The sequence below is a fragment of the Rhinatrema bivittatum genome, chromosome 6 (genome assembly GCF_901001135.1).
Source record: "Rhinatrema bivittatum chromosome 6, aRhiBiv1.1, whole genome shotgun sequence".
Taxonomy (NCBI): Eukaryota; Metazoa; Chordata; class Amphibia; order Gymnophiona; family Rhinatrematidae; genus Rhinatrema; species Rhinatrema bivittatum.
The window spans coordinates 143646761-143669740 of NC_042620.1; the positions used below are offsets into that span (position 1 = coordinate 143646761).

Genomic DNA, 22980 nt, shown 5'->3' on the forward strand with positions numbered 1-22980 from the left:
TACGTGGTAATGTGCATTCAGGTAATCTCACTGTGCCAGTCTACATGCACCAGTTCCCCCCATGTCCAAAAAGCACTACTACTCATGGAAGGAATGCCATGGTCTGCTTTCTTTCTGATCTGATTCGTGAGAGTCTGAATTTCTGTGCTTACTACAAATCCCCTCTTCCGCTTTCCTGGAAGCAGAGTGTGCCTGAACACTAAACCTGAAATTCTTTTTTGCTTTTAGTTTCCAGGTTTAGTATGCAATATTTTTGGAGAGGAAGCAAATCAATTTACTAATGAGATGGGTAAGTATCATCTGCATCTTTATGTTTTTGTTTTGTTTCATTTTATTTTCAGGATTTTCCTTGCAGTCATCACACATTTTCTAATTTTTATGCTTTTGCTTTAGTTCCTGTGTGCACAATCTTCTGAATTTTGTGTTTTGAAGGAAAATCTCTTGGTCTTGGCCTGTCAGCCAAAGGACCGTCATTTTAATTTGGAAAATGGAGAGAGATCAGATAGCTGCACCCAGACTTGTGGCATTATAGCCTCACTGGGTGGCCAGTTCTGATTTTGCGCTGTGAGAACTAATGGAGCAGGGAGCAACTGTTAGGCTAAGCCACAAAGGTTTAGTGAATTCCTTTACCTTTCTCCTTGCAACATCTTCAGTTTGCTTTAAATCTCAACAAGGGTCTGATTATATGGAGCATCTTTGCCCTCTGGGAGACACATTGGACATGTAGTGTACATATTGAAACATATGCAGTAGTGCCCATTATCAAACCTTCAACTATTGTTGCTGCCTGTTGTCCTTGTGATGAAGTGGATGGATGAGAATGGTAGATTCCTTGACGGCTAACCATTCTAGCACCATCCTGTCTACAGAATAATGTTTGATGCAGCCTGGTTCCTGACGGGATTGTTCCCTTGTGTGTGAAACTGCATGTGTCTCTCTCTCTTTTTTTTCAGGAGATGTGATTACAGTTACAGTGTGTCCCACAGAGGAGGAAACTGCAGATCTCCTGACTCAGGTCCTCAATGGTAAAGAGGTGGCAGCTGAGGTGCTGGCAAGAGTTGTGCACCAAGATATCCCAGTTACAGACCCAGTGCTAGATGCAGTGAAACTAGATATACCACCGGACAGCTTGGGAATATGGGTGGATCCTATAGGTAAGTTGACAAATATAAATCAGTTTTCATTGGTCAGTGTGGGCCCAATATACCATCCAAAATTTTGTTGCAAAGGCCACTGAACTATTTACAACTGGTTTTATTGAATATCATTACATTGCAGGAATTTACAGTGTGAGCTGAAAGCAAATGTCCTGTTTTACAACATGCTTAAAGCAAAAATACCATTTTTTTCTAAATATAATTGCTGACAATGCTTAAGGTTCATGACAGCTGCTCGCTAAATAACCATGTCTAGATGATTTCCATATATAAATCTCCCAAGCAGAAAGCCCTTGTGTATTTGTGTATATAAATCTGATCCTCATCAGGAACTGCAATAAGTTTATGCTATTTGAATAGCTGAAGAGTAGATTTGGGGCTTTTAAAAATAAATAAATAAATCTGGACCGGCCCCACATAGGGTTGTTGTGCCCTAGTGAATCTAGTTTGTCATGTCTGCTGGGCTAGGGCTGTTCTACCACTTCATCTTACCCAGAGCCTGAGCACAGGTGTAACCATCTGATGCTAAAACAGCATGGAGGGGTTAAGTCTTGCAGGAGATGTTGTTACCCTCCCTCTCATGTGAGTAATGAACTTGAATTGTCTGGACAATTCTGGGAAAACTGAGACTACTTTATTCTCTCAATGTCTACAAATATTTTAGGACAGAAAATAGAAGGAATATAACACAATAGAAAGCGGTCATGCAAGTATATTTTCATTCATTTAGCTACTCTGCTTCTGTGAAACTGAGAGAGTTCTGACAAGACACACTGGAAGGCAAGGTGGTTGTAAAAATGTTTCCTGTGAAGTATAGTAACTTTATCATAAAAGCATTAGTGTAATCCCAATGGCAGATTTATTCCATTCATTTTTTTTTTCTTTTTGGGCCTAATAGTTGTCAGACTAAGAAATTGAATCTAAGAGGATTAATAATATTGTTTAACTTCTGTAACCAGTACTAGCTGAGTACCGTATTCAGGGGCAGTTCTATAATGAGGCAGGGTGAGGGGACCACCTCAGGCAGCAAGATTATGAGGCTGCAAAATTGCCCTCTGAAACCTTCCTGCCACAGCCACCTCACCATTCAGACCAACAACTCTGCTGGCATGAGAACCTGCAGTGCGGGCGGCGTGGAGAAGTGATATGCTGGCGGGGTTTGCACTCTCCACCAGCAAAAGAAAGGTCCCGGGGTGGTGCGGAACTGTGACCTGCTGGCAGGGTTCCCACTCCCTGCCAGTAAAAGGACAATCCAGCGGCTGAAGAAGAGCCTCTGAGGTGCCACCAGCATTTCCTCCATAGCCAGCACCAGCAAAGGGCCTACGGTGCCGCCAGCGTTTTCCCCTGCAGCTGGCAGCAGAAGAGGCCCTGCTGTGCAGCCAGAGAAAAGGTTGAAAATTTGTGTGTAAAAGAGACTGGCCCTGTGAGAGTGATTGCCTGTGTATGAGAGGGTATGTGTATGTGTGGGGTGCGGGTATGTATGAGTGGGTTTGTATATGAAAGGGAGGGTGTGGATGGGTGTGTGTCCGGATGAGTGGGTGTATGTGTGTGCATGAGAGGTGGGGGGGGGGGGGGGTGTGCTCGTATATATGAGAGGGTATGTGTATGAGAGGGTGAGTAGGTGAGGGGGGTGTGTGTGTTTGTTTGTGTGTGCTGAGAGAGAGAGTGCCTGCACACATGTATATGAGAGTACCTGTATTTATGTGTGTGAGAGAGGTTAGTTTGGGAGCCCTCCTCCAATCTATGACAATCCCAGGAGCACTGGAAATCTAAAGTTCCCAGGTATGGAGAGGGGGAGATTTTTTCTTTTTATCCTTGTTAGTTTTAATTGTTAGTTTTGAAATAGCACATTTTTATGTGTGTTTTTAATTTGCTGTTCTATTTATCAGTGGATTTGATATTCTTTTTATTGGTGTGTTTAATGTTTTATATTTCTTGATTGTGTTTGCATTGCGTAGTTACAGAGTTTGGCTTCTTGTGATTTCCAGTTCAGTTTTTGTCTGCACGTTTCAATTTATATTTTATGGTCTCTTTATTATGTATTTGGTGAGAGTCTATCTGTGATCTGCATGTGTGACTGAGGTTAGGTATTCTGCTACTATGTAGTTTTTGTGTAGGGATTTACAACAACCTGGCTTTAATCTGTTTTCTTAATAGGAGGTGTATTGTGTTTAGGGCCTGATTTAATATTTGCAGTATGGCTTTTTCATAGGTTGAGTGCTGACAGTTATGATATGGAAGGCTTATTATATTGGGATTATAGTTTAGTTTATTCCTGGCGTAATACCATATGGGTTCCAGTAAACCACCTTGATTACTATGAGAAAGGTCGTTTATTAAGTCTATTAAACGTATTATTGAAAGTGTCTTTTTTTTTTTTTTTGCAGTGTATGCAAATATAATATAGAAGTTATAAGTGATATATTTTTTTTTTTATAATTTATATTTTATTAAGATTTTCAACAAATTTTTACATCTGCAAAAAATCAGGAAATAGTCTTTTACACTAGAAACAAAAAAGAATAAGTGATATTTTTACTTTGTACTTTGTCTATTTTCCATATGCAATCTGCCTTTTTTAGATTGGGGAAGTGGTTAATACATTTTAAAATGGAAAAGAATGCATAAGTTTTAATTGTTTGCGGGGGGAAGGGGAAATGAAAGCCTGTAAGGTTTGTCTAGGGCATCTAATACCCTTGTATCAGCCCTAAGAGAGAGTGTGTCACACACACAGACTCCCACCATTCACCAACCTCTCTCACCCCTACGGGGCAGATCCTAGAGAAGGGTGGGAGGCAGGCAATAGGGAACGGAGGAGTCCTATTTTTAGGTTCAGAGGGAGGGGCGGCCAAAGGCCACCCTGCCCCATTAAACATTTCTCCTGCGCCCCCAAGCGGGGACACCAAAGACCGAGAACAAAAAAATAACAGGCCCAAAAACTGAGAGGTTAGAGCAGTGAACTGCAAGCAAGGGACGCCAGGGTTCAAATCCTATTGCCATTCCTTGTGACCTTGGGCAGGTCACTTCACCCTCCATTGCCTTCCCCCTGCCCTAGCCCTCTTGGTGATTTCACCTGCACCGCACCATGGGGGAGGGGGCGCCATTTCATCCTTCGCCTCAGGAAGCAGATTGCTCTGAGCCACCCCTGACCGTATTGTAAACACAGCAGACATCTTCAGCTCAGGGCAAAGATCTTTTGTACAAGGGAGATCAGTTATTTATGTTTCTCTTTGTCTTTTAGACTCAACTCACCAATATATAAAAGGATGTGCAGATAGTGTACCAATCCATGGAATATACTCGCATGGCCTTCAGTGTGTAACCGTTTTAATTGGAGTGTTTGAGCTGAGTACTGGGATACCTGTGATGGGTGTGATCAACCAACCGTTTGCCTCACATGATCCAAAATCATCCAGGTATGAACAGGCCTTGAAGATACAGTATATAATATGACACAGGATGAACATATCCCAGTTATTTGTGTTGAACATCACCTTTATTAGACAGTTGCTTTCTCCTGAGCACGCTAAAATGACCTACCCATTCCTCCCTAGATTCAACCTTTTTTTTGATGGGAGAGAGCTTTTAAGAGATACTTTCAAGTTTGTATCTGCAGCCAAGGAACATGGGTGCAGACTGAGGAAAAACAAATTTACGTGTCTAGCTTTTGACTTTATACCTCCTTTCCATTCAGATGGTGGTGTTAGTTTGAGTTGAACTGCATGAGCTGGTGATGTGCAGTAGGTTCAGATGTAGCAGCTTGAGTGTCTACCTGTTATGTTTGATCCATCTTTCAAGTTCTCCAGCTATGGTGAAATAGATATGGCTTTTATTACCATTACTACTCATGGAAGCAGATCATTTTCTGAAATGTATTCCTTGCAATTAAATGTGATATTTTAAAGCAGACCTCCCATCGTAGCTTAGATTTCTTGAGCTGGCCTAGAGCACGCCATTTTATTATCACTAAGCACGTTTATGTTCTACTGAATAGAAATTTACTGATGCATGATGGATGCTCCCAGATCAGAGGAGTTTGAAAGGGTATATAAGAAATGTATATTATGCTGAATGTCTGCTACCTGATTACTTACCTATTTTTCTTATTTGTCTCCTTGTGCCACCAACCGCCCCCTCCTCTCCCCAAAGAGCTAACACTGAATATTTTCATTTAAAATGCTTTGCTTTCCTTCTGTAGGTGGGAAGGAGAGTACTGCTGGGGCATTTCCTACAAGGGCACCAAATTTTTTTCCAGTCAGCTTTCCGCTTCTGATGAGCATGAAGAAGAAAGCATTTGCTACATACGTCGTCATCCAGACAGTGGGGAAATACAGTACGAATGTCAAGATTTTTCAGTTGTCACCGGCTCAAATGAATCAGAGAAGCTCAGGTCAGTTCTATCTGATCTGTGTGGCGAGAAACTGCACTTTTCAGCTGGAGCTGGTTACATGAACCTCTGCGCTGTGCTAGGTCTGGTTGATATCTGTTTGATCACAGCGGATAATACATTTAAATGGGACTCCTGTGCTCCTCATGCCATACTGATGGCTTTAGGAGGGGGAGTAGTGAACTGGGAAGATTGCTTGAAAAGAATAAAGAAAGGAGAGACCAAACTGGAAATGCCATACCTGGTATATAATGTCCAAGATGCAGAGAATCATGGTGCAAGCAAGTGGGCCAACAAAGGAGGGCTTCTAGCTTTCAGAAACAAGGAACACTTAGAAGTCTTTTTAAGCCTTGTATCAGAAAAGCTTGACCAATAAAATATGCATTGCAATAAAAAGGTTAATGAGGATATGTCAGCACTGTTTGCCCTTATGTGTTAACATTTCTTTTTAATTTATTACATTTGGATAAATGTTGATACAGGAAAAGATACAACCGATAGCATTTCTGCTAAATGTCAGTGCACTCTTTTACAGGGAGAACCAACTTTTTTTTTTTCCTGCTAGTCTCCTTTTGCACGCGACATGTGACCCCTCTCCCTCCTCCCCAATCATGAGGCTGTCACTAGTAGAATTCCAAGAGATTGTTTTATTTTACTACTGGCACTCTTTGATGCCTATCCCTGAATTTAGCACATGGGAGAACACAGGTGTCTTCTCTTCATTGAATGCTTATGATTTTTGGGGCATTTTGCCCGCAGTGTTTTGTGGCAAGTAGGTGAAAATGAGAGCGTGCAAGCATAGAATAGGGCTCTCTGCTAGCAGATTTGTTTTCGCGTTAAGGTTTGCACGTGACCCTTGATTACTAGCTAGCTATGAGAAGCTTTATTTGTAACATCGGGTATGAGCGACATGAAAATGCAGTATGGTACCTTAAGACCTCGCATGCTGAAAATTTAAGGCAGTTTTAGTATTAAGCCAGGAAACTTAACTAAAACCTCTATCCACATGGGTTATGAAATAGCTAAACCTCTAAGCAATTTCATGCTGCTGCTGGCAGCAACTATTTTGTATTAGCCACAGCAGAACAGAAAGTAAGATCGGTGTGTCTTTCTGTACAGTGAGGTACAGCAGGTTCATATCAGATTTTGTTGCATCAGCATAGAATAGTTGCTCCCAATAACTACACTGGGGTCTTCAAAATAAGCCAGGTGGTAACATCTCTTATTTTGGTTTAAACAGGGGGATATTTTCTCCTGGCGGAACAACAAGCCTCCTTACTGTTAGGAGCCGCGCTCGCGGCACGCCGCGCCCGAGGGGCGCCGCTTACCAGCGCGGCAGACCGCCGCAGTTGCCCTGATGTGGTGCTGAGTCGTGGGTCCGGGGCCGCGGACCGCAGCACAACATGGCCGCGGCGTTTCGGCTCCTCTTCCTGGTTGCTGGCTCCGCCCCCCTTCAGGGACTAACATCGTTGCCTCTGATTGGCTGCTGGATACCTCCTGCAGCGGGATTGGCTCTCCCCTGGTATGCCAGCTGGAAGGAGCTATTTAAAGGCAGGTCTTGCACCTCAGACCTTGCCTTGACTTCCTCTGGGCTCCTGGCTTGTTCCTGTTTGTGGTTCCTGTACTTGATTCGTGGTTTTGACTCCTGGACCGGCTTTGGTGATTTCTCTGGCTTCTGACTCCTGGACCGGATTTGGCGAATTCTCTGGCTTCTGACCCCTGGACCGGATTTGGCGAATTCTCTGGCTTCTGACCCCTGGACTGGATTTGGCGAATTCTCTGGCTTCTGACCCTTGGACCGGCTTTGGTGAATTCTCTGGCTTTCGACCCCTGGACTGGCTTTGGGGTATCCTGTGGCTTTCGACCATCGGACTGACTGTGGAGTTTCCTTCAACTCCCTTAATCCGAACTGTTCCACCTTTGAGTCCACGACCTGCTGGAGGCGCCAGCTCAGTTTTACTTTCCACAACCTGCTGAGGACATCCACCTTTGAGTCCACGACCTGCTGGAGGCGCCAGCTCAGCCTTACTTTCCACGACCTGCTGAGGACATCCACCTTAGAGTCCACGACCTGCTGGAGGCGCCAGCTCAGCTTTACTTTCCACGACCTGCTGAGGACATCCACCTTTGAGTCCACGACCTACTGGAAGTACCTGCATCCAGATCTCTGTGAGAGTCCTGGTCTAGGCCTCGCCAATCAGCGATCGAACATTCATTCCTCGCTGAACCAAGGGTCCACATCCCGGAAGCACAACAGTAAGTCAAGGCCATGGACCCGGCAGAGGCCTCGGCACTACGAGCAATTCCCGGCCTGGCACAGAAAATAGTCGAACAACAGGGTATGTTAGAAGCCATGGCCGCCTCCATGGAACGACTTAATGCTCGATTAGACGCTGTAGTTGCTACGCAAGCTACTTCACCCGCAGTCAGTCCGCCAACTGCACCTACTACACATATGCTGCAAGGATTTCCTCGTCCGGTTGTACCTTTACCGGTTCCACCTCGGTATGCTGGAGATCCACGCTTATGTTTAGGATTTCTGGACCAATGCAATATGCATTTCCGGCTACAATCTTCTCTCTTCCCGGACGATGTAACCAGAACCACCTACATATTGTCATTGTTAGATGGCAAAGCTCTAGCATGGGGTTCGGCCCTATGGCAGAGCGCTGATCCAGTACTACAGGACTTCTCTCGCTTCATGGAATTGTTCCGGTTGGTGTTCGAAGAACCAGGGAAAAAAGCCGCAGCAGGATCTACCCTCCTACACCTTCGTCAAGGAGGGCAAGCCCTCATGGATTATAATATTGAATTCCGAACCTTGGCGACAGCTTCGGTGGGAAGAGGCCACCCTTCGAACAATTTATTTGGAGGGCTTATCTACGAAAATCAAAGATGAACTGGCGGCCAGGGAACTTCCTGCTTCTTTAAATTCACTTATTGAATTAGCCACCAGAATTGACCGACGAATTCAAGAAAGAGTCCGGGAGGGTCTGGGAGGTAGACGACGCCTGACCTATTCCTCCACTCAACCTCCGCCTCTCACAAATACCCGAGAATTACATCCTAATGAAACCACTACTGAAGAGCCCATGCAACTCGGCAGAGGTCCCTTGTCGCCCGCTGAACGTCAGAGGCGACGTAGAGAAGGACTTTGTCTTTATTGTGGAGGTTCCGGTCATAGGATTGCAGGCTGTCCCATCCGACCGGGAAACTCCAAAGCCTAGGGTCCATGGGGGGAGTAACCCTAGGTCTTACATCTCCAGCTCCCCCACTTACGCTACCTGTCACCCTCACAGTTAAAGGACATGCATTTACCACCTTGGCCCTAGTGGATTCCGGGGCCGGCGGAGAATTTATCTTACAAGAAATAGTCGAGCAACTACAGATTCCTACCCGACCCTGTCCCAAACCATTAGTCGTCTCCTCTATTCATGGGGATCCTTTACCAGGGACCATTACACATCAGACGGAACCTCTGGAGTGTCATATTGCACCAGATCATCGGGAACAAATTACGTTCTACGTACTCAAGAAAGCCATTCATCCAGTGGTTCTGGGTATTCTGTGGCTACAGCGCCATAATCCCCAATTTGATTGGACTACATTAAAACTAAAGCAGTGGGGATCCAATTGTCTGGGAGCATGTTTAAATAAAACTTCTTGCACACAGAGTTTTATTTGTACCTCTGGCCTAGGGAAATTACCCTCCCAATATGAACAATTTGCGGATGTATTCTCCAAAGAGGCCGCGGACATCTTACCTCCTCACCGGGAGTTCGACTGTGCTATTAATTTGACTCCGGGATCCACACCACCTCGAGGGAGAACGTATCCCTTATCCGTTTCAGAGACGCTAGCCATGTCCGAATATATCCAGGATAACCTGCAGAAAGGATTTATACGAAGATCTACCTCTCCGGCGGGAGCTGGATTTTTTTTTGTCAAGAAAAAAGATGGGACATTACGACCTTGCATTGATTTTAGGGGGCTCAATGCTATAACCATCAAGGACAGATACCCGCTACCTCTCATCACAGAGTTATTTGACCGGTTGCAGGGAGCTCGAATTTTTTCTAAGCTGGACTTACGTGGCGCCTATAATCTAGTTCGGATTCGTGAGGGTGACGAGTGGAAGACGGCTTTTAACACCAGGGACGGACACTATGAATATTTAGTTATGCCGTTTGGCTTAACTAATGCTCCTGCCGTCTTCCAAAACTTCATCAACGAAATCTTCAGGGATCTACTTTACGTCTGTGTGGTGGTTTATTTAGATGATATCTTAATTTTTTCTAACGATTTGCCAGCTCACCGTCACCATGTTCTACTGATTTTGCAACGTCTACGGGAGAATCATTTATATGCTAAATTAGAAAAATGTGTTTTCGAGACTGCATCTGTTCCCTTCTTAGGGTATATCATATCTCACCGTGGATTTCAGATGGATCCGGCCAAATTACGATGTATACAGCACTGGCCTCAACCAACTGGTCTCCGCGCTCTGCAGCGGTTCCTTGGATTCGCCAACTATTACCGCAGTTTCATCAAAGATTTTTCCAAGCTCGCGGCACCACTTACTGCACTCACCCGTACTGGGGCTAATGTTAAGTCCTGGCCTGTGGACGCTATTGCGGCATTCCAAACTCTTAAAGACTCCTTTTTACAACAGCCCTGCCTGCATCACCCGGATCCCAGACGTCCCTTCATTGTCGAAGTTGATGCGTCCACTGTAGGAGTCGGTGCGGTCTTGAGCCAAGTTTCTGTCTCTGGCAAGTCTCATCCCTGCTCTTACTTTTCGAAGAAGTTCTCACCCGCTGAGCGCAATTACTCGATAGGCGACCAAGAGTTGCTCGCCATTAAACTTGCTTTCGAGGAATGGCGCCAGTGGCTGGAGGGGCCTCCGCATACGATCACGGTTTTTACGGACCACAAAAACCTAATCTATTTACAGCAGGCTCAGCGGCTCAATCCACGTCAAGCCCGCTGGGCACTTTTTTTTTACCCGTTTTGATTTTGAGATCCGATATCGACCCGCCAGCAAAAACATTAAAGCAGACGCGTTATCGCGCTCTTTTGTCAGCGAAGACATCTTGGAGCCCATTCAAAACATCATTGATCCTGCTCGCATCATTCTCTCTGCGTCTTTTACGGTTCCTGTTGGCAAGACAGTGGTACCTCGCAGACTCCGCACCAAGGTATTGAAATGGGGCCATGATTCCCAGGTAGCTGGGCATTCGGGGCAGAAACGTACGCTTGCCCTCCTGCTGAATCACTACTGGTGGCCTGGAATGCGTAAGGACATTCGCGCCTACGTAAAGTCTTGTCCTACGTGCGCTCAACATAAGGATCCTACTGGACGGTCTTGGGGGCTGTTACAACCTCTTCCGGTGCCTGCCACACCTTGGTCTCACATCTCCACGGACTTTATTGTTGATCTGCCGCCTTCTGAAGGTCATACGGTCATTTGGGTTGTGATAGACCGCTTCTCAAAGATGGCTCATTTTACACCTCTACCAGCTCTTCCATCTGCTCCACGTCTGGCTCAGCTCTTCATGTTACACATTTTTCGTCTCCATGGCATTCCACAGCACATTACCTCTGACCGTGGACCTCAGTTCACTGCAAAATACTGGCGGAGTCTTTGCACTAAATTCCACATTGCTCTGGATTTCACCACGGCGTTCCACCCCCAGGCCAACGGGCAGTCCGAACGGACCAACCGGTCCTTAAAGCAATTCCTACGAACTTATGTTAATTCTCAACAGGATGACTGGTCGGCCCTGCTGCCCTGGGCTGAGTTCTCTCACAATTTTCACACTTGCACGTCTACGGGGGCTTCTCCTTTTACGATCGTTTATGGCCAGCAACCCGCTCCACCCATACCCTTACCCTTGCCTGTTGCCTCTCCAGCGGCCCAGGTTACAGCTCTACAATTTCAACAACTATGGATCCATATGCAACAAATGTTAAGAAGGGCAGCCGCCACTTCCAAGAAATTTGCGGATCGGCACAGACGGCCAGCACCTCGATTCCTTCCCGGAGACAAAGTGTGGCTAAGTACCAGACACATTCGTTTACGGGTTCCCTCCATGAGATTGGCTCCCCGGTACATTGGGCCCTTTCCAGTGATTAGACAAGTGGGTCCTGTGACTTATCAATTACGACTGCCTTCCTCACTTCGTATTCATAATTCCTTTCATGTATCCCTTTTGAAGCCCGTACTTCTCACTTGGCCCTCTCGTAAGACACCTGTTTCTCCGTTGGTACGGGCTGAGGAGGATACCATTTATCGAGTCCATGACGTCCTGGATGTGCGCAAACGAGGACGTACATGGGAGTACCTTCTTGCCTGGGAGGGCTTCGGCCCGGAAGAGAATTCCTGGGAACCTGCTACCAATATCTTGGATAAAGATCTTCTCAGGACCTTTCATGCTCTTCATCCCGAGAAGCCCAAGCCTTCTAGAGGGAGGCCTAAAGGAGGGGGTACTGTTAGGAGCCGCGCTCGCGGCACGCCGCGCCCGAGGGGCGCCGCTTACCAGCGCGGCAGACCGCCGCAGTTGCCCTGATGTGGTGCTGAGTCGTGGGTCCGGGGCCGCGGACCGCAGCACAACATGGCCGCGGCGTTTCGGCTCCTCTTCCTGGTTGCTGGCTCCGCCCCCCTTCAGGGACTAACATCGTTGCCTCTGATTGGCTGCTGGATACCTCCTGCAGCGGGATTGGCTCTCCCCTGGTATGCCAGCTGGAAGGAGCTATTTAAAGGCAGGTCTTGCACCTCAGACCTTGCCTTGACTTCCTCTGGGCTCCTGGCTTGTTCCTGTTTGTGGTTCCTGTACTTGATTCGTGGTTTTGACTCCTGGACCGGCTTGGTGATTTCTCTGGCTTCTGACTCCTGGACCGGATTTGGCGAATTCTCTGGCTTCTGACCCCTGGACCGGATTTGGCGAATTCTCTGGCTTCTGACCCCTGGACTGGATTTGGCGAATTCTCTGGCTTCTGACCCTTGGACCGGCTTTGGTGAATTCTCTGGCTTTCGACCCCTGGACTGGCTTTGGGGTATCCTGTGGCTTTCGACCATCGGACTGACTGTGGAGTTTCCTTCAACTCCCTTAATCCGAACTGTTCCACCTTTGAGTCCACGACCTGCTGGAGGCGCCAGCTCAGTTTTACTTTCCACAACCTGCTGAGGACATCCACCTTTGAGTCCACGACCTGCTGGAGGCGCCAGCTCAGCCTTACTTTCCACGACCTGCTGAGGACATCCACCTTAGAGTCCACGACCTGCTGGAGGCGCCAGCTCAGCTTTACTTTCCACGACCTGCTGAGGACATCCACCTTTGAGTCCACGACCTACTGGAAGTACCTGCATCCAGATCTCTGTGAGAGTCCTGGTCTAGGCCTCGCCAATCAGCGATCGAACATTCATTCCTCGCTGAACCAAGGGTCCACATCCCGGAAGCACAACACTTACAGTGGCGCCTGTCTGTGTCCTGTTTAGTAAACTACATCCAAAAAGATATAATATAAAATCATGTACTTCATATGTGACCTGGTGAATGAAGCTGAAGACGGGAACAAAGATGAAATCCAGTATATAAAAGTTCAGATTCCCTGTCTGCCATAGTGCATTACTGTTGGGATTGTGTTTTGAACTTTTTATGTAAAACTAGTGGCTTTCTTGACATCCCATGCATTTCGTGCTGCTTTAAACAAACCATCTAGCCAGTGCCCAGTCTGGCATCACAGATTACATAGTAAGTATGCACTTTTATGCCAAAAAAGCTTAACCAATAATACAGAACCTTTTCTAGTTTAAAGTGTACAATATTTTGATACAGACACTGCTTTCAATGCAAACAAAAAATAGTCCTTGGCATCATAAAATACCAGGAAAAGGGCTTTATTCAATTGCATACAGTTCCACATTTTCCCAATTTTCACTGTTTACATATAAAATGGAATTTTTTTCATAGATCTAATTTATAAATGCTTAATAAAAGGAGCAAGTGTAAAGCTGGATTTTTTGCATATTACAGGTGCATTAGTCAGTTGTAATAGTTCCCATGTTTTTATATTGTCATGCACTACACTAAAATCTGTTATTGGCTAACAGCAGAAGTAGTGCATGCATTCTGTTTGGTGGGGAGGTAGGGGAAGTACATTTAATTAGTTGGTACACTACTTCATATTTCTAATGGTGAAGCAGGTAACTTACACATGTTGGCTTTGTAAACCTAAAGATTTATTTTGAAACATCAGTATTCTGTGAACTTAAGTTTAGATGTTAAAGCTAATTGTATGTGTACAAATGTGGAATTATTACATGGTTCCTTTATCCTGTAACATTCAGCATGAATTAAAAACTGAACCAGTCACTTGTATTTATTTGTAATGAATTGCAGTAAACGTTTGAAATCCTCCCCTCTGTTATTTCATGTATGAAAGCCCCCTCTAAATATATTGATAGCATGGCTAGGGTTAAGGTTAGGATAGCATGACTGTCAAGGGATGTGCATTTTACATATTAAAAGGAAGCCCCCATGTGACCACTGTACCATCTCTGGAAGAAAATCTTTTCACTGGTAGCACTTCAGAATATATTTTATTCAATATATTTAGAGGGGGATCCCATACATGAAATAACAGAGGGGAAGGTTTCAAAAGTGCACTCCAGAGCATTTGTAATACAAGTGATGTGACAGCCTTAGTCTGTCCCCTCCCTCTCCCCACTTTTCTGCCAGAGCCTTCTCTTCACCCACCTTTTCGTCATCCTAGCCCAAAGATTTGTATCTTGCTATGGAGGCCAAAAATCTTTTCTTCAGGTGCAGTCCTCTACCCTGTACAATCTTAACAGTTCAGGATTGCAGGCTGCAGATTCCTGCACGCTTGGTGCTGCGGGTAAGCGTTGGAGTACACCTAGACCTGTTGCAGGTCTCACCGACAGGGACCCGGATGGCACGGATGATGATGCTGATCCTTACTCCCTGGAGAATGGGGAAATTCCTCTGGGATTGGAGCCGTATAGAACTATGTTGCGTTTAGAGATGAGTTACAGGCTCTGATTTCCCAGACATTGAAGATGTTGGGGATACCAGGGGATGAATCCATGTTTGAGCCAAAGAAAGATCCCATTTTGATTTCTTTGCATAAAGCCTCATGTTTCTTCCCAATTATGGAAGCCATTCAAGAACTGATTGATTTTCAGTGGGGCACCCCAGAGCTATTTTTAAAGCGGGACAAGCCTTAGAAGGAATGTACCCCCAGGCTCCAGCTGAGAGAGAGCAATTGCGTTTTCCGAAATTGAATGCGCTTGTGTGTGCTGTTATCAAGAGGACGACTATAACCATAGAAGGGGAGCAGCCGTGAAGGATGCACAGGATAGGAGAATTGAGGCTATCCGTAAGCAGGCCTTTGAAGCAATGGCAATGAATTTGCAGATTGCTTCTTGTGCTTCCCTGATGTCTAGCTCTTGTTTACTTCTCTCTCAGGAGGTTGATGAATCTGATGTAATTCCAGGACAATATTGGAACCAGCAGCTGCCTTTTTGGTAGATGCAGGCTGTGATTTAGTCCGCAGTTCGGCCAGAGGGGTGGCTTTGGTAGTAGTGGCCAGGCGTCAACTGTGGCTTAGAAATTGGTCGGCCGATGCAGAATCAAAGTCTAACCTTACAAAAAATTGCCCTTTAAAGGTTTGCTCTTGTTTGGGAGCAAAGCTGGAAAAAAATGGCCAATAAGTGGAGTGATTCCCAGATTCCTCGGTTACCAAAAGATAAGAAACAGATGCCATGCTTCTCCAACACGAGAGGAGCAACCTTTCAGAAGGTTTGACCTTTGGGTAGATCTCAGTCCTTTTGTCTTGGGCAATAGGCTTGGGTAGTGGAGCCTCCCAATGAGGTGTGCTGTCTCACCCCCGAGAGCTATGCTCTGGAGTTTCGCAGTGTTCCCCAGGATGTTTTCATGGTGTCTCCCTGCAACTCTCCGCAGAAGAAACAGTCAGTGGAGTGAACATTGTCTAGGTTCCTCAATGCCCATGTCATAAAATATGGGCCAATATTCCATTTATTTCATTGTGCCCAAGAAAGAGGGCTCTTTTTGCTCCATCCTAGATTTCAAGGGGAACAATCATCATTTGCAGGTGACTCGTTTTCGGATGGAAGCCTTACGCTCAGTGATAATGGTAATACAATCGGGGGAGTTTGTGATGTCCCTGGACTTGTCAGCTGCATATCTTCATATTCTCATCCAGCTAGAGCTTCAATGATTTCTACATTTTGCAGTTTTGGGTTGACGTTATAAGTTGTGAGTGCTGCCTTTTGGTTTTGCCACTGCTCCCAGAACCTTTTCCAAGGTTATGGTGGTGGTGGTGGCAGAGTTGAAAAAGGATGGGATTCTGGATCACCTGTACTTAGATGATTGGCTAATTAGAGCCAAGAGTCTAGAAAAGAGCTATCGTGTCTTGCGCAAGGTGATCTGCTTGTTGCAGGAGCTAGATTGGGTAGTAAACCTGGCCAAGAGAAATCTTCAGCCATCCCAGATCTTAGAGTATCTCGGTGTTTAGTTTGACACAAAGCAGGGCAGGGTGTTCCTGCCAGAAGGCCATATTCAGAAGCTGATGAGGCTATTGACGAAAACTTTTCACCTGACAGTGTGGTCTTATCTACAGGTATTTGAATTGCTGGCAGAAACCCTGGAGTGGGCAAGAGTGCATATGCACCCCCTTCAGTGCACTCTGCTGGCTCATTGGAGCCCACAGTTTCAGGACTATTCGATTTGGCTTCACCTTCCGATGGAGACCTGCATACAACTGCAGTGGTGGTTGCAAGCAGATCATCTAAGAAAGGAGATGTGAGGTTGGGAAGCTCACTGTCAGGAGTTGACAGCACAAGGGCACTGGAGTACCGAAGAATCTCTCTGGAGCTTCAATCAGCTGGAAGCCCATGCCATCTGGATGGCTTGCGATTCGGCGATTGCTTGTAGGGTCGAGCAGTCTGGATAATGTTGGACAATGTGACGAAGATGGTGTTGTGGTTGTCAGCTGTAAAACCTCCATGGCCAGCTTCCCTCACCTCTCACTGTTGGAGGACCTCCCCCGTGCCAGCTAGGCACGCTCTATCCTGCCGCCAGCTCCATGCCTCGGTTGCGCAGTCAGGAGCCACCTCCTCTTCCTCCAACGTTGCTGACGCCATCCTTCCTGCTGGCCCTCCTAGGCACGTGCACTTCTCTACCCAATTTAAAGGGCCAGCGGTGGGAAGGTCCCCGGCGTCCCCAACTGATGATGTTGGGCTGGGAGGCTATTTAAGCCCAGCCCTGCTGCTCCTTCCTCACCTCAGCATCAGGTCCCACTCTTCGAGAGTAGCTGGTTGCTTCCTGACTCCGTGCTCCTGACACCATTCCTGATTCCTGTTCTTGTGCTCCTGGCCTGTGTTCCCGCTCCTATTTGTCAGTTTCCTTGGACTGCTTCTTTGGCCTTGACCCCGATATGTTCCTGGATCCTCATTGTCTGCTGCCTGCCTCAACCATCTACCTGTTCATTGGATCTCATCATCTTGCTGCCTGCCCTGACCTCTGGCCTCAAACTGGACTCTGCTTCTCACCGCTGGCCTCAACCTCTGGAACATCTGACCACACTGCATCTTCTGACTCAGTGGGATTCTGCACCGACCGAAGGCCCACGCCTAAGTCCAGCCAGCCCTAGTACCCAAGGGCTCAACCTATGGAGAACAAGGGCTGGTATTGGTGAAGGTCCAGTTGGGTCTCCGCACTGTCCGTATCCGCCTCCCGACAACGAGGACCTGCAGGGGGGTTGTCCTTCCTTGTGGTTACCAGTGCCTTGGTGGAGTCAATCTAGTTTTGGAGTTTTTGGCAGGCCCCACTTTTCAATTGATGCATAGTTTTCCATGAGGTTACTGACCTTGAAAACGGTGTTTCTTGTGGCAATTTGTTTTGCGTGTAGGGTATCCAAACTGCAGGCCTCGTCTTGCCAGGAGTCCTTCAATTGGTGTCTTCAGAGGCAATACAGCTGTGTACTGTTCCATCCTTTTTTGCCAAAAGTGGTCTCGGATTTTCACTTGAATCAGTCAATTTCCCTGCCGTCTCTGGACAGGGAAATAGATGCCCTTGGATGTCAAGAGGCATATCTTGAGGTTTCTAAACCTCTCAGGAAGATGTATTGCCTATTTGTTCCCCATGGGGGAAGTAAACAGGGTGAGCCACTGTCACAGGCTGTTGGATTAAGTAGGTAGTCTCGGTCATACATGTGGATGCTGAGCAGCTGTTGCCTAGTCATGTTAGGGTTCATTCCACTAGGAACTAAAAAATGAAATTTCAGACCTATTAGTAAAAATTTGTAACATCATTAAAATCATCCATTGTACCTGAAGACTGGAGGATAGCAAATGTAACCCCAATATTTAAAAAGGGCTCCAGGGGCGATCCGGGAAACTACAGACTGGTTAGCCTGACTTCAGTGCCAGGAAAAATAGTGGAAAGTGTTCTAAACATCAAAATCACAGAACATATAGAAAGACATAGTTTAATGGAACAAAGTCAGCATTGCTTTACCCAGGGCAAGTCTTGCCTCACAAATCTGCTTCACTTTTTTGAAGGAGTTAATAAACATGTGGATAAAGGTGAACCGGTAGATATAGTATACTTGGATTTTCAGAAGGCGTTTGACAAAGTTCCTCATGAGAGGCTTCTAGGAAAAGTAAAAAGTCATGGGATAGGTGGCGATGTCCTTTCGTGGATTGCAAACTGGCTAAAAGACAGGAAACAGAGAGTAGGATTAAATGGGCAATTTTCTCAGTGGAAGGGAGTGGACAGTGGAGTGCCTCAGGGATCTGTATTGGGACCCTTACTGTTCAATATATTTATAAATGATCTGGAAAGAAATACGACGAGTGAGATAATCAAATTTGCAGATGACACAAAATTGTTCAGAGTAGTTAAATCACAAGCAGATTGTGATAAATTGCAGGAAGACCTTGTGAGACTGGAAAATTGGGCATCCAAATGGCAGATGAAATTTAATGTGGATAAGTGCAAGGTGATGCATATAGGGAAAAATAACCCATGCTATAATTACACGATGTTGGGTTCCATATTAGGTGCTACAACCCAAGAAAGAGATCTAGGTGTCATAGTGGATAACACATTGAAATCGTCGGTTCAGTGTGCTGCGGCAGTCAAAAAAGCAAACAGAATGTTGGGAATTATTAGAAAAGGAATGATGAATAAAACGGAAAATGTCATAATGCCTCTGTATCGCTCCATGGTGAGACCGCACCTTGAATACTGTGTACAATTCTGGTCGCCGCATCTCAAAAAAGATATAATTGCGATGGAGAAGGTACAGAGAAGGGCTACCAAAATGATAAGGGGAATGGAACAACTCCCCTATGAGGAAAGACTGAAGAGGTTAGGACTTTTCAGCTTGGAGAAGAGACGACTGAGGGGGGATATGATAGAGGTGTTTAAAATCATGAGAGGTCTAGAACGGGTAGATGTGAATCGGTTATTTACTCTTTCGGATAGTAGAAAGACTAGGGGACACTCCATGAAGTTAGCATGGGGCACATTTAAAACTAATCGGAGAAAGTTCTTTTTCACTCAACGCACAATTAAACTCTGGAATTTGTTGCCAGAGAATGTGGTTCGTGCAGTTAGTATAGCTGTGTTTAAAAAAGGATTGGATAAGTTCTTGGAGGAGAAGTCTATTACCTGCTATTAAGTTCACTTAGAGAATATCCACTGCCATTAGCAATGGTTACATGGAATAGACTTAGTTTTTGGGTACTTGCCAGGTTCTTATGGCCTGGATTGGCCACTGTTGGAAACAGGATGCTGGGCTTGATGGACCCTTGGTCTGACCCAGTATGGCATTTTCTTATGTTCTTATGTTCTTATTCAGCTAGTGTGATGGGCAGAGATTAGGTTGTCTCCCATCGACATTTGCCAAGCTGCAACTTGGTCCTCCTTATTTATTTAGATTTATATTCTGCTTTTCACACTTTTTTTTTCAGCACTTCAAAGTGGATTACATTCAGGTACTGTAGAAATTTCCCTATCCCCAGAGGGCTTACAAAGTAAAGTGACTTGCCCAAGGTCACAAGGAGCAACAGCAGGACTCAAACGCTGGTCTCCTGGTTTGTAGCCTACTGCTCTAACCACTAGGCTACTCCTCCACTCCAGGCATTACCACCTGGATGTACAGGCCTGAGAGAACACAACCTTTCCGCATGAGGTGTTGATTGGACCACGGGCAGCCTCCCACCATGTTCGGGTGTGGCTTTGGTACATCCCACTGATTTTGGATCCACTTGTCCATACGCTAATAAAGGAGAAATTACTACTTACCTGATAATTTCCTTTTCTATAATAAGAACAGGTGGATCTACTTTCCCGCCCTTGGTTGTTGGATGGTTGTGCTATTGTCCTCCCGAGTGGCTGCATTTTCCAGGAGTTACTGGTAAGTGTTACTCCAGTCCCTAGTCTAGTGTTATTATACTCCTTGTCAGAGCTCAGTGTTTTCTCTGTTGGCTGAATGATGGAATCAAGTTTTGTTAGTTTGTCCATAGTTGGCTTTTGCAGAGAATACTGGTGGACTGATGTCAGTGCAGGAGTATATGTATACCATGACATCAGCTTTGCTCTGTCTCCATCTGCTGGTAGATGTGCATATCCTACTGGTTTTGGATCCACCTGTCTTTATTAAAGAAAATGAAATTATCAGGTATGTAGTAATTTCTCTATTTTCACTCTAAGCCTCAGGTTCCAGCTAGCCAGTCAGGTTTTTAGGATAGCCACACTGAATTATGCATGAGATTTGCATACAGTGGAAGTGTATACAAATATCTCATGCTTAATCACTGTGGGTATCGAGAAAACAGCTGTGCATGTGATACTTGAGAGACCAAAGTTTCCTAAGCCTGCCCTACAGCAAGGGAAAGATAGAAGAAAGTCAGACGGTGAAATACCTCAAATGGATAAATTAGATACAACAAGCAAATATCTTTCAGAGGAAAGATTCAGCTAGAAGACGTTATGGTAGGAGGCTCATGTTGGGGAGGAAGGGGGTACACACAGGAATAACATCATTAAATATTTTTTTGTAAAAAAGAATGGTAGCGAGAGAATAATAGAAAAATAACAAGAACCGGGATGAAAGATTAGGTCAGGGCCAGAAAACTGTTTGGGTTTTTTTTTATCCATAAAGGTCAAGAGGCTGTAAAATGGAGGGAGGTTCTATCTACATTTAGTGAAATTTTAGGAGTGCTCTTCTATTTACTGCTTGTAATTACCAAGCATGGGCCAACATCATGTGCACAGTAGCATCCTTACCTGCAAGGCACTGTGTGTTTTACGTTCGTGGACCCTTGGGCAGGTTGGGACAGTGGATGGTATGCTATGGAAGGCCACAGCAAGCGTCCCAGCCAGGAGGCGGCTTGGAAGAGACTCAGAGGAGGCTTCACCACTGGAAGTCTGAGGTCCCCCAGGAGGAGCCCGTAGGGACCCGGACCTCTTAGACTTAGGTGGAGTCCTATGCGACCAAGCATTGGCAAATTAAATATAAGACACTGATAAGACAGGCTAAGAGAGAATTTGAAAAGAAATTGGCCGCAGAGGCAAAAACTCACAATAAAATCTTTTTAAAATATATCTGAAGCAGAAAGCCTGTGAGGGAGTCAGTTGGACCGTTAGATGATCGAGGTGTTAAAGGGGCACATAGGGAAGATAAGGCCATTGTGGAAAGATTAAATGATTTCTTTGCGTCGGTGTTTACTGAAGAGGATGTTGGGGAGATAGTTCCAGAGAAGGTTTTCATAGGTGATGATTCAGATGAACTGAACCAAATCACGGTGAACCTGGAAGATGTGCTGATCGACAAAGAGTAGTAAATCACCTAGACCAGATGGTATACATCCCAGGGTTGTGAAGAACTAAAAAATGAAATTTCAGATCTATTTCAATTAATTTGTAACCTATCATTAAAATCATCTGTTGTACCTGAAGATTGGAAGATGGCCAAAGTAACCCTGATATTTAAAAATGCATCCAGGGGTGAGCTGGGAAACTATAGACCAGTGAGCCTGACTTCAGTGCCGGAAAAAATCGTGGAAACTGTTATGAAGAATAAAATCACAAACCATTTAGATAGACATGGTTTGATGGGTCACAGCCAACATAGATATATCCAATGCAAGTCTTGCCTCACAAATCTCCTACATTTTTTTGAAGGGATGAATAAACATGTGGACAAAGGTGAACCGGTAGATGTGGTGTATTTGGATTTTCAGAAGGCATTCGACAAAGTCCTGCATGAGAGGCTGCTAAGAAAACTAAAAAGTCATGGGATAGGAGGCATGTCCTTTTGTGGATTGCAAGCTGCTTAAAAGACAGGAAATATAGTTTTTAAGAGGAATTAGCGTAATAAAATACAGTTGGACTTATGAGTAAAAAGCAGTGTGTGATTTATATACACTGATTTATTCACATAGGCTTATTTATTTATTTATTTATTTATTCACATAGGCTTATTTATTACATATTTATTCACATAGGCTTATTTATTACATATTTATTTATTTATTTATTTATTCACATAGGCTTATTTATTCACTTTGCTATACTACTACACTAATTGGCTGAAATGTAAATATTGCATTGTTCAATCTCTCCCCTCTTCCAGCTCCAAGTTATTTTTCCCTGTTTTATTGTTTTATTGTAACTTTCTCACACCCTTCAATTGATTCTCTGTATTTAAAGTTCACAGTTCTATTGGGAATATTGTTATCACGTTACCTTATGCTTTTCACACATTGTTAATTGTAAACCGGGTTGATGTGATGCCAGTCATGAAACTCGGTATAACAAAAACAATAAATAAATAAATAAATAAATACACTGCAGACTTGGAGGTCCTACAAATAATAAAAATATAAAACGAGTAAGACTGGTGCACACAATCAATGGTTTCATATATTACTGGGTGACTTCTGGTTGTTTGAATTGTGATTATCTATATAAGCCCCCAGATTGCTTTAAGGATTGGGCGTGGAGTTGGTGATTTTGGATACATTTTTAAGCCCTATCCATTGCTTAGCTCTTAACTATCCTCTTAGTCCCTAGTAAACAGCATGGATGATATCATAAGACAGAAACAACAATTACGCTGAAAGCAGGTCTGATTTCCAACTCAATTTTACTGATTATTGATGGAAATTGATGGCAGGGGTTATGTGGAGTGAGAGCACTGGGTAGGGGGAGGTTAAGAGAACTGATGAGGGGACTCTGAAGTGAGAATACTGGGTGTGGGATAAGAAACTAGGTAGAGAAGAATGTGAGATCAGAGCACTCGGCAGCAGAGGGTGTGTGGGGTGAGAACACTGGGTGGGGAAAAAGGATTGAGAGAACTGGGTGGGGTGAGATCCCTAAGCAA

At 45.0% G+C, this 22980-nt stretch overlaps 1 protein-coding gene across 3 annotated transcripts in view; it reads left to right on the top strand.

The window, feature by feature from the left end:
- INPP1 (inositol polyphosphate-1-phosphatase) overlaps positions 1–5954 on the top strand; it is a 33144-nt gene extending 27190 nt beyond the window's left edge. For all 3 annotated transcript variants that reach the window (XM_029604909.1, XM_029604908.1, XM_029604907.1), the window contains exons 3-6: positions 229–289; positions 954–1154; positions 4399–4573; positions 5356–5954. In XM_029604909.1, the coding sequence (XP_029460769.1) occupies positions 229–289; positions 954–1154; positions 4399–4573; positions 5356–5920 (1002 nt within the window). In that variant the 3' untranslated portion in view covers positions 5921–5954. The remainder of the gene's footprint in view (positions 1–228; positions 290–953; positions 1155–4398; positions 4574–5355) is intronic.
- Positions 5955–22980: the final 17026 nt, after the last annotated feature.